Source organism: Stegostoma tigrinum, chromosome 18 (genome assembly GCF_030684315.1).
Source record: "Stegostoma tigrinum isolate sSteTig4 chromosome 18, sSteTig4.hap1, whole genome shotgun sequence".
NCBI lineage: Eukaryota > Metazoa > Chordata > Chondrichthyes > Orectolobiformes > Stegostomatidae > Stegostoma > Stegostoma tigrinum.
The window spans coordinates 16977819-16990576 of NC_081371.1; the positions used below are offsets into that span (position 1 = coordinate 16977819).

At 40.1% G+C, this 12758-nt stretch overlaps 1 protein-coding gene across 2 annotated transcripts in view; it reads left to right on the forward strand.

Moving 5' to 3' along the window:
* The window catches only part of parvb (parvin, beta), a 74931-nt gene that overhangs the window by 10600 nt on the left and 51573 nt on the right, over positions 1 to 12758 (forward strand). The window contains exon 1 of one of the 2 annotated variants that reach the window (XM_059652357.1): positions 9452 to 9556. The exons of the other annotated variant lie outside the window; for it this stretch is intronic. Coding sequence (XP_059508340.1) covers position 9556 — 1 coding nt within the window. The 5' untranslated portion in view covers positions 9452 to 9555. Of the gene's footprint in view, positions 1 to 9451; positions 9557 to 12758 lie in introns of those variants that run through there. 2 annotated transcript variants of the gene reach the window in all.

Here is a 12758-nt window from a genome sequence, read left to right on the forward strand (position 1 = left end):
TCACCTCCCACCTATGTGTGACTCCAGACCCACAGCAATGTGGTTGACTGTCTTAACTGCCCTTGGCAATTAGGGATGGGCAATAAATGCTGGCCTAGCCACTGATGGCCTTATCCCGTGGATGAATTAAAATAAGAATAAGGGCGCATTCACTTAAAATGTGAAGAAATGCCACCTTCTAAAGGGCAGTGAATGTGCGTATTTCTCTCTGTGTTGTGGAGGTTGCATCACTGAAACTATTTGGGGTAAGGTAGATTCTTGAAATAGCAGAGAGTTGACAGCTTTGCAGAGCTGACATTTAATAGTAGAAACTTGGGACAGATCAGCCCTGATCTTGTTCAGTGGTGTGGTGGGTTCGAGGCGCTGAATGGTCTACTCTGCTCCTATTTCTTACGTTCTTGAGATCCGTGTACAAATACGGATAATGATATGAATATGTATTTGAGAGTGGCAACCGAAAACCATTTTAGTACCATGTGGCAAAGGAACCATCAATGGTTCATAAAACTTGGGAATATTAGTCAAAATGTATGTTACTGTCTCTATTAGCATGGGCTATCTATGCTAAAGTATTGCAATAGTCAGAGGATATAGTCCACTTCAGTTAATTTTGGTTAGATGTCTTAAACATCTCTAAGTAAAAAGTGTTTGGACCCAGAATGAGAATAGACTGCAATTAGCTCTCCAGTTTTGAGAATTTGTGTATTGTTCAGAGGCTGAAGTTTATAATGCCAGACTCTCAGAATTACCAAGCTTTAAGGCATTACATGAGACTATTGAAACCTGCTTCAACTGGGGAGAAATCGTTTATTATAATAAAGAGAAACTTAAAAAGTCGAAGTCCCATTAAAGGTTGATAAATGTGGGAAAATAATAATTGCTCTGCATGGGAACCAGGCTGATTGGCTACACTGTTCACAGTTACTCAGTATGGATTACAAATGTGTAGATTCTGAAAGATTTTTAGTTAGTAACTAAGAGCCAGATACCTCCCACGAGCATGTTACATAGCAATGAGGGTCAAACTGTAGCAGCTTGATGAAGATCAGATCAGTCTGTTGCCAAGAGTGGGTGTTACTGGTCCCAAAGGACAACTACCAAACGTGGGTATTAAAGTCACATTTGCCAGAAGCAGCAGATAAATGGAGAAATATGACTATTGTACAGAGAAAAAAATAAAGCTACTTGAAACTACGACAGTTAGTTGAATGTTCAGGATGAATGAAAGGAGGTTCAAGCCATGGATGTGGAATATCCGGGACCAGAATGGAAATTGCTGAAAACGCAGTATGAGCTTGGGCAGCAGTTTTGAGACTGAACATTTCCCAAGAAAGAGATCAGAAACAATCGAAAACAATCCTTTTATTTGGAGATAATAAGAATTGCCGATGCTGGAAGGGTCCCAGCGCGAAACGTCAACTTTCCAGCTCTGATAATGCCTGGCCTGCTGTGTTCATCCGGCTCCACGTTGTGTTATCCCTTTTAATTGGAGGGACGTATTAGTCAGTAACGGTACTGAGGTAGAAGGCAAAAAACATTGTAGCTTAGCAGGTTCAAGGAATATAGTACAGACCAGGCACAGGAACACATGTGTCTTAGTGTCTGCAAACAAGATAATAAAAGAAGTTAAACAGCAAGAGGTGTCAACCCGGAGAGACTTTGAATGTATAGAAGAGATACCTGATGGAGCATGCCCCGTCGTAGACGTACCGAAAATGTGCTGAATTTTGTCAGAAGTCAGCAGACAGCTCAAAGCAGTATGATTTTGCAAAAACAATGTCGTTTAAGCAAACCGTAGTCATTAGATTCTTGCAGTGCCCAATCCTCCAGAAATCGGTATTTTTACAGCATTGTATCCGTACAGGTGAGAGTTTCTGTTTACCTCGGGTATATTCTGCAAAACAAACATGAATCAGTAATTGGAGCAGACTCTGATTTTATAACATCTAATATAACAGTTTGTCTTCATACATTGCACTTTCACTTAGTTGTTTTAGAGCAACTTGAAATGACCAAAAAAAAACCCCAAAGAACTACGGATGCAGTAAATCAGGAACAAAAACAGAAGTTGCTGGAAAAGCTTAGCAGGTCCTTCAGCAGCTGTGAAGAAAATGTCAGAGTTAATATTTTGGGTCAAGTGACCCTTGCTCAGAACTTCAGAAATTTCTGAAGAAGAATCCCAACCTGAAATGTCAGCTTTCCTGTTCTCTGCTACTGCCTGGCCTGCAGTGTTCATCAAGCTCCATGCTGTTATCTCTAACTCCAGCTATGTAGTTCTTGCTATGTTTAAATGGATACATGTCCACTTTATTAACAATGCTTAGTGGTGTGACTTTAAGTAAGGCTTAGTGTACAATATTGCACTCTCACAACTTCTGCATAAATAAGAGAATTATGTCGAAGTCTTTCATTTCAGGTTTCAATATGCTATGTTTATAGTATGTTTTTGCTAGCTGTTTGTATTCTGTTCATTTACGCTTTCTGGAATAAAGAAATTGCACCATGTATCATAGAGGAAATACTCAAGTTGCAGTGGTAACAAGGCTCAAGTAGTTGGGACAATGATATATTGTCAAATAAATGACTGAGCGTTTTACGAATGCATGTGTATTAATGTTGCCACATTTTATGAAGGAGTTGTAACTGGGTGAAAGTTTTCAGTATTATGTTTGTGTATGAACGAAGTACTTTAATATTGGCTTAATACTTAATACTTTAATGGCTTCAACTAAATATGTTGTTTCCCTGGTTCTTGTTGGGCATTTTGTTTTTAACTGGCAATATAGTTCCAAACCAGGATAATGTATCACTTGGAGGCGAACATGCAGGTGGTAGTTTTCTGTGCATCAGCTGTCTTTTGTCTTTCTAGGCAGTAGATGTTGTGAGCTTGAAAGATGCTGTCAGAGGAGCCTTGATAAATTGTGCCTTTCGTAGATTGGTGCAGTCTACTGTCACTGTGCTACAGCAGCAGAGGAAGTGAATATTGAAGATATTAGATGGGTGCCAGCTGAGCAGGTTTCTTTGTCCTGGAAGGTGTTAACAATTGTTGGGGCTGTACACATTCAGTTAAGTGGAAACTATTACATTACACACCTAATTATGTCTTGGAGATGTTGGACAGGCTTTGGGGAGTCAGAAGTGGACTTCCATGTCACAAGATTCCTAACCTCTGGCCTGCTTTAGTTGCCGCAGTATTTAAATGGTTCGTCCAGTCAATTTCCGGTCAGCGGTGGTTCTCCGGTGTTAATCGTGGGAATTCTGAAATGGCAATGTTTTTGAAGCTCAGAGGGAGATTTTCTCTTGCTGGAGATGATCATTGCTCTGCACTTGTGTGACATTAAAGTTTTTTGCCATTTATCAGCTCAACCCTGAATGTTGTCCTGGTCTTGCTGCAACTGGATATGGACTGCTTCAGTACTGAAGCTACTTGAATGTGCCATATGTTGTATAATCCTCAATAAACATCCTCACTTCTGACCTTACAGTGAAGGGAAGGTAATTCATGAAGCACCTACAGATGGTTGGGCTTAGGCTACTATCTTGAGAAATGCTTGCAATGATGTTCTAAGACTGAGGTTATTGACCTCCAATGGCCACAACCTTGATGCTAGGTTTGACTCCAACTGGTAGGAGGTTTTTATTCTTCCCCCACCCCCACCCCCACCCTGATAGCTATTTAACCAGTTTTGCTAGGAGTCCTTAATGGGGTGGTCAAATGCTGCCTTTGATGTCAAACGCAGTCACCCTCACATCCTCTGTTAAGTTCAGCTCCTTTGCCTTTGTTTGGGCCAAGATTTTAATGAGGCAAGGCTCTGGTGCAACCCAAACTAGTCATTGGATAATAGATTATTGTTAAGTGTTGCTCAGTGTAGTCAATGATCCCTTCCATCATTTTGCTGATGATTGAGAGTACTTATGGCAGTGAATGACTGGGATGGATGTATCCTGTGTGCAGGACATAGCTGAGCAGTCTTCCACATTGCTTGGTAGATGCCAGTGGTTATATTGTTGCAACCTGGAGACAGTCTACTAAATTAATCTGTCTCCTCTTGGATTGGCAACGCTGTAAAATTAAAGTATTCAACAACTCTCAAAATTGACCCCATGGTTCTGAACCAGACTTAATAATTGGTAACATACGCCAGGTTGAAAGCTCAAACAAGAATTAACAAATTACTAACAATACTTTGATTGCGAGTAAAATGAAAAAAGCAAGGTAATCTAATCAGTATCTAAGATTTGAGTGCAGTCTCCTCTAACAACTTTCCCACCTACAAACACAGAGGGGAATAAACCTTGGAGACAGCAGGAATCAGTACAGATTGGGATTAGCCTGTGATTGGTTACCCCCACACTGCAAAAACCAACCAAAGCTAAGAGGGAATTTAACTTTATAATCTCACAACAGGTTCAAAAACAACCGGGAAGAAAAGTTACAATCTGGAAGAGCAACACGGGAGTGGAATTGTAAAATAAAATCCTGTAGCCCTCTGTGAGGAGTCGATGGCTGGAGCTTGAGCGGTGAGGTCTGAGTGTTCCTCGAGAGGGGAGAGACACCATCAGCCTGGCATGGTAGGCATGCACGGGGACTCTGCTTGAAGCCAAAAGCAGATAGCTGTGATGGGAATAGTAAAGATCCAACAAATAGACTTGTTTTCAGTGAGAAGCTGTATCATGAATGCCCAGTTGGTGGTGGAGCATCACAAGACTACCCAGAAGAAGAAACCAATCCAACTCAATTCATTCAAAGGTTTAAGCTTTTACATCACCAAACTATGTAGAGCCACTGAGGGATTTGAAACATTGAGGTCAGAACTCTTAGCTTGAGATTCTAGTACTGAGTCCAGCCATGTGGCCTACCACCTTTTGTTTCTATCTTTAACATTAGTTAATGGTTTTAAGAGTGTATCATTTGCCATTCCTAGAATTTTATGTGAAGTATTTTTAGTTGTAATAAATTGTGTGAAACAGAAATAAAACAAGCAGTGTCAGAAGTCTTTGTGGTAAATGTAGCTCGGAGGCAGTAAATTGAAGGACAGATCAACTGCGAGGAGTTATTTTAATAACTTGCAGCTTGCATCATATGCAGTGGACACTCAGTTCTCCACTTTGTGATTGACAACATGGTTAATTCTCTGTCTGTGGTATACTTAACAATTCTGCAGAGTTATTTTGCATCATGGATTTTTTTTCAGAGATTCTGTGACAAAAACGTAAGGCTGTTTTGTAGGATTTAACACAACAAATATTCAGTTTAAAAGCAATAATGTGAAAGGGAAAAACAATCGTTTACTGGATGCTTTGTCAAGACCATTGAAAATAAGTACCATAATCAAAATGAACTTGTGAACAATATGGTTGTTCATGAAAATAATCAATGTGAATGTGAAAAACAAGGAATTTTGAATTGAAAGTGAAATTGCTTCTCAAAGATTCACTATTCTTTAGAGAAAAAGTTTTTCAGAAGTGTATAATATCATTTAGGAATTTGTATTTTAAAGTAATGGAAATAGTTGTGTACTTTTTGGTACGTGCAGGTCTGTGGCATTTTTAAGAACTTAGTCATTTGGAATGTTGAACTAAGGACATTTTTTCCAAATAGACCTGTGATTTAAGTGCCTAACGGCATAAATAGATTTATAAAGTTGAACACTCTACGTTGAGAAGTTAGAACAGATTGTAGATTTTAGAAGAACAGTTTCACCTCAGAAGGATTTTGAATCATGAAGTCTCCAAACTCAGACAGTTTATGTAGAAAATTTCAAACTGTCAGAACAGATGAGGTTGAGGTAATCACAACAATTCTCTTAGACATCAAAATTGGAAATAGTCAGTAAATCAAGAAATAAGAGTTAAGATAGGAGTGACACTGGACCTGAATTGTGAATCTGTAAAGAATATTTCTGGGAAAGAAGTGTAAACTTTTTTACCATTTGCCTGGGGGGCTGTGAGCTTCGCTGTCTGCCTAGCATTTATTGTCCGACTACAGCGGCCCTTTAGCTGGTGGTGATCTATCTTGAACCATTGCAGTCCATGTGCTGTAAGTTGTCTCTCAGTGCCCTGAGGGATGGAATTGCAGGATGTTGACCCAATGACAGTGAAGGAATGATGATATATTTCCAGTGGCTTGGAGGGGAACTTGTGGGTGGCCGTGTTCCCACACACCTATTAGGCTTGTCCTTCTAGATGGAAGTGGTTGTAGGTTTAAAAGGTGCTGTCTCGTGATCCTTGGTAAATTTCTGCAGTGCATCTTATAGTACACACTGCTGCTACTGATTGTTGGTGATGGAGGGAATGGATGCTTGTGGATGTGGTGCCAGTCAAGCGGGCTGCTGTGTCCTGGATGGTATCATGATTCCTGAATCTTGTTGGACTTGAAACCTTCCAGGCAAGTGGGGAATATTATTATATTCCTGACTGGTACCTTGTTGGTGATGGACAGACTTTAGGGAGTTGGCAAGGTGAGTTGCCGTAGTATTTCTAGCCTCTGACATGCTGTTATAGCCACTGTGTTTATATGGTGAGTCTTGTTGAGTTTCTGATGAATGGCACCCCCCAGGATGCTGATGGTGGGGGATTCAGAGATGGTAACCCTATTGCATGCCGAGATGATTAGTATGACTAACCTAGTATAACTAAGTGGCATTGTCTGGTATTTATGTGGCACAACTGTAACTTGTCACCTCAACCCTGGATATTGTCCATATCTTTTTACATTTGAGTATAGACTGCTTCAGTATCTGAGGAATGGTTCTAAACCCGCTGACAAATACAGCCTTGATGTTAAGGGTAGTTGTGCTCACCTCACCTCTGCAATTCAGCTTGTTTGTTCATCTTTGAACTGAGACGGTAATGAGATCAGGAGCTGAGTTGGCCTGGTGGAGCACAAACTGGGTGTCGTTGAGGTCATCGCTGAGCAGGTGCTACTTGACAGCCTGGGCAATACCTGGACATAGCTAGGCAAACTTCAACATTGTTGGGTAAATGCCAGAATTGTAACTGTACTGAAAGAGCTTGGCTAGGATAGCAGCAAGTTCTGGAGCACAAGCCTTCAGTACTACTGCCAGACTGTTGTCAGGCTCATGGCTTTTGCAGTATCCATTACCTCGAACTTTTTTTTAAAAAAAATCATGTGGGATGAATTGAATTGGCTGAAGACAGACATCAGTCATGCTGAGGTCGACTGGAGAAGGCTGAGATGGATCTTCCACTTGACACTTCTGGCTGAAGATTGCTGTGAATGCTTTTGTACTGATGTGCTGTGCTCTTTCATCATTGAAGATAAGGATATTTGTTGAACCTCATCTTTTAGTGAGTTGGTAATTGTCCACCACCATTCATGACTTGTTGCTCACTGTGGACCTTAGGCCTGATATGTTGTTTGTGGGATCACTTAGCTCTGTCAGTTTCTTGTTCTTGTGCTGTTTGACAATCACGTTGTCCTGTTTGATAGCTCCATCAAGTTGACACCTCATTCTTAGGTGTTCTGGTGCTGCTTGTAGCATGCTCTCCTGCACTGTCCAGTGAACTAGGGTTGATTCTCTGCCTTGATGGTAAGAGTTGAATGGGAATGTGGACTATGATGTTGTAGATTGTTCTGGAGTACAATTCTGCTGCCGATGATGGCCCACAGTGCCTCATGGATCCCCAGTCTTGAGTTGCTAGATCTATTCATAGTCTGTCCCATTTAGCTCAGTGATAGTGCCACACAAGATGATGGAGGGTATTCTCAACATGAAGCCGGAACTTTGTCAGCACAAGAACTGTGCAATAGTCACTTTTACTGATACATGGATAGATGCATCTGCAGCTGACAGATTGGTTAGGATGAGATCAAGTATGCTTTTCCCTCTTGGCTCCCTCACCACCTGCCGCAGACCCAATCTTTCAGCTTTGTCTTTTAGGACCTGATCACGATCAGTGCCAAGCCACTCTTGGCGGTGGGCATTGAAATCCCCCACCCAGGATACATTTTGCATCTTTGCCACTCTCAGTGCCCCCTCCAAGTTTTGGCGACATGGAGAATTACTAATCTCAGTTGAGGGGGACAGTATGTGGTAAACAGCAGAAAGTTTCCTTACCCATTTTTAACCTAAAGCCATGAGACTTAATGAGATCTTGAGTCAATGATGAGGACTCTCGAGGCAACTTAGTAAAGGGAAGCAATGGCCGAGTGGTATTATTGCTCGATTATTAATCTAGGAACTCCGCTACTATTTGGGTCCTAGGTTTGAATCCTGTCACTGCAGAAGGTAGAATTTGAATTCAAAACATATTTCTGGAATTCCATGTGATTCCAGACTCGCAACAATGTGGTTGACTCTCGACTGTCCTCTGAAAGGCTGAGTAAACCACTCGTTGTTATTGATGCAACTGATGCCTCAACAAAGAAATGAAGCTGGATGGACCACCCAGCGTTGACTTAGGCCCTGTCCACCCTGCAGAGTTCTTAGTGATAACATCTGGGGGCTAATGCAGAATTGGGAGGCCTGAATTGTAGACTGGTCAAACAACTGTCTGACATTGTCAGGTATGATTCCCTAAGTATGACAATGCCCCAGTCATCGTCGTCGTCGTCCTCATCGTCTCCCACCAGCAGGACAGACCCAGAAGAGATGACACAGTGATAAACATAGTCAGCCTCCAGATGTTAGCTGTCCCCCTCAGCTGAGATTAGTAAATCTCCATGTTGCCAACACTTGGAGGAGGCAATGAGGGTGGCAAAGATGCAAAATGTATCCCGGGTGGGGGATTTCAATGTCCACCGCCAAGAGTGGCTCTTCTTAGAAGCAAGTCAAAATGTCAGCATCAATCAAAATTCTGATGACAACTTGTACTAGCCCTCCTTTGACTGATTTCAGGCACCCATCTAAGTGATGAATCAATGCAAACCTGAGGAAGAAATCACTAATTGAGACCGAAGAATACCTTCAGTAGCTGTCATATATACAGACAGCTGTATGTACCGTGCTTGTATAAATTAGGAAAAGTTGCTTTGTAACTAAACTGTGCAACAGGTTGAAGATAAGTGGGATAAAAAATACCTTTAGTTTAGAAAGCATTCCTGAGTTGTAAAGCTTAGTTTCTTGACACTGGAATAGTGTGTGTGTTTACTTTACTGGTGAAGGGTGTGTTGACAATACATGAAGAGTTTTAGAAGCATCCCGTAGTTTCAGCAGTGGCCATATAAACTGACAATGGTTTTTAATTTCCTTTGACAAAAACAGAAGTAATTGAATGTTGTATGTATGTTACTGATAATCCATTTCCTCTGCATCTTTTGGGCTAAGGTTTGATCATAACATGAACATGGCCTCTTCCTCATTTTATGCTGCTTCATTGTCCTTGTCATAATTTTGTTTGTTCTGTTTTTTTTGGTAAATCCCTTATCATTGACAATGATCATTACAATTGTGTGACATCTGACCATAGCCAGTACATTCACTTGTTGCGCTGCACTGTGCTGGAGAAACGGGCTGTTAACTTGGCTCTGCTTCTTTATTGTTGATCATCTCTAATTTATTTGTTGTGTTGGAAAGAAGACTCTTAATCAGAAGTGAGTAAGCTAAGGATCAAACTGATCAGCTTCAGCGACTTGGTCTGCATAATTCTAGCCTTTACTGCTTGTGTGTTCATGATCTGTCATTAAATGTATTACTACCCGTGGCAGAATCGAAAGATTATATTCATTGCATTTTTCTTCTTTCGAGATAGTTAGATGTGTTTAATGTTTTAATTTATGCAACGAGCAACTGTGAGATAACAGTTTAGAGTTCGTAAGTAAATGAGGAACCGAAGTTAGTATTTTGGAATGGAGCTGAAAATAATACCATACTAGTGACTGAATCTTTGTCAGACTTTGACTGTTACATGAAGTGCAGTAACTTTTAATGACCTTACTTCTCATCATTTTGATGCTAGTAAAGCTGCACAATAAATACTTTAATAGTTCATGCTTGCAGTTTTCTGCATGGTATGTATCAGCTCTTGTTCTAGGTATTGGATTGATGCTGAGACTAAATTCATCATTGGAGGAAATTCTCAGAAAGGAAGTGCTGCACATTGCTCAGTTTAGTGTGAAATACTGCATAAAATAGAGAAATGTAGATTTGAATGTATTCAATATAATCAAGCGTAATAAGATTTTAGCCAATGTTTGAATGCCTTTGGATGGAAGGTTAAGTCAAGGTTGTTATAATGGATTCTGTCTCTAGGAATTAGTTTCAATGGGTTGAATGACTGTTCTCATCTGAATCTTGATTGTGCTGCTCTGTGCCAAAGTGGAACTAAAATGAAATTGGGATTTCATATCCTCAAAACTTAAAACCAGGTTTTGCTTCTTCACTTTGCTCTCAGTTTTAAAATTAACTGAGACTATAGCACTGCCACAGGGGTACAAATGTGTTTTGCTTCCAGACTATACTGACCTCGTGATCAAAGCAGATTTTCTTGAATATTTGATTAGCTAAAACTATACGCAATCACCCTTTGTCACAGTCAGGGCTCTTATTGCAATGCACATCTTCTGCAAGTTGCATTTGTTCAAAAAAAACTTCTCCCAACAAACTGAACTGTTTCTAGTTATTGAATTGCAAATGTTTAAGATGTTCTTTCCTGTAGGTGTGCAGCAGCAAAACAGACAGTTAAACAGGATGTTGCAAATACTGATGTGCCACGGGTCCTTACCAACCCCATTGCCATATTGTTCTATTCCTTCCTCTCTTTTCTTATGTTCATTATCTTCCCCTTTGAAGAATCTGTGCTGTATATCTCGGTGATGCTTTATTTGATTTATTAGTGTGAATGCCTTATTTGAGGCTCTTGGATTTAGCTTATGTGCAGTTGGAAACACCTTTCAAGTCTATCCGACCAAAATATTTAGTAATGTTGACAATTGCTTTCAGGTCACCAGTCAGTCTTTTAATTTCTCAGCATAAATTCCCCAGCCCGTTCAACCTTTCCTGATAGGTGTAACCTCTCAGCTTTGACTATACTTTATTTTTCTTTCAAACAGTGCCTTTTTAGACTTATCCATAAAGTCAATCTCATTGCTATGATTTGCCATGGATGCTGCTGAGCAGAGACATCACCCTAAGTTGAGGCACTTTCTATTTTAAGTATTAAAAAAAAGTTTTGCATTGCACCTAATGAAGAAAGTTTTTGTTTATGGAATCATAATGTTGGTATTAATGGTTGGATACCTTCCAAAGATGAAAGTTTTATATAGTCACCCTGTTAGCATTACCTTCAGTGAATATTCGAAGTATCAGGGCTTAGCTGAACCTAGACTTGTCTTTTAAAAGAAAATGTTGAGTTATTCACTATGTAAAAGAGATGTTGGGCATTAAGGAGGAATAAAATGCTCAGGAAAGAATCAATCAAAAACCTGTTTTGCCTCTGTTGGGCAACGCACACAGAAAATGTTCAAATTTCTATTTCATTTTTTCTTGTTGTCATCTAATACTATGGATCTATGAGAGCAGTCTGACACCTGGCCATGTATATAACCCTCCAGTAGGTGGTACTACACTACTCGGAAACTAAACTGGTATCTATGAAATTGTAGGAGTACTACCAAGAGACTACAAGTAGAAAAATCTGAAAATGAACATGACATCAGATAGCTTTGGAACAGACAATTTCATTTGTAAACACTTTGCCAAAACTGGAAGGTAAAGCGAACCCTTTGAGAAGCATCCTTAAAATGTTAACTTACTTTTTCTTTATTCACAGACACAATTTAGTAAATTGTTTTTATTCACAAGTAAAAAAAAATTGTAATCTTTCTACATTATCTTTTGTCAGTGAACATAGGAGATATGATCTCTTGACTTTATATTGACCCTGAGCGTTCTGACTGCACATCAGCTCTAACTCAAAGTGTCTACTTCCACTTCTAACATTGCTGGTCTTTGAATCTCCTGCTGAAAACTCTAGCTATCATTAAGTCAAGCTCATCTAGAATTCTGCCCCAATCCTAACTTGTGTCAGGTCCAGTTTGCCTGTTACCTTTCTGCGTGCTACTTTGTTCCTAATTCATAGTGCCTTGTTTTTAAACTTGTCTTCAAGCCTCCTTGTGGCTTCATCCTTCATTATTTCATTAACCAGCTCCAGGGCTGCAACCGTCTGAGATCTCTGTGCTCCTCCGGTTCTAGACTCTTGTACATCCTCCGATTTAAATCGCTATTGCCAGCTGTACTTTCGCCTACTCGGGCCTGAAAGTCGGGAATTCCCACCATGTGTCTCTCTGCCTCACCAGATTTCCTCATCTAGGATACTTCTTAGAACTTATGTCCTTTACCAAGTTATTGGTCAACTGTTCTAATATATCTCCTTATGTGGATCAGCTATGTTCAAACTATTCTTGTAAACCACACACCGTGTGGTTTTTGAAATTTTAAGATTTTTTCACTTCAGATATGCCAAAGTAAAATTCTGATGAACTAGGTGCTTTTTTTTTCAGATTACTTTAATAGGCTTTTATTTTGTGATGCCATAGAACTTCCCATAGTCAAAGGCAGTTCTTGTTCTATCACAAACTGTGATGACAAAGGTTTTTATATCATTGCCTAGCATGTATCTTTTTTTATTTAATGGTGGGATTAAGGGTCTTGTTAATTTCATCAGTCTATACTTTACGAGCTCTATGAATAGAGGCAGGCCATTTGACCTATCGAATCCACACCAGCCACCCTAAGAGCAGCCCCCCCACCCTAACCCTGTAACCTTGCAATTTCCATGGCCAACACACCTAGCCT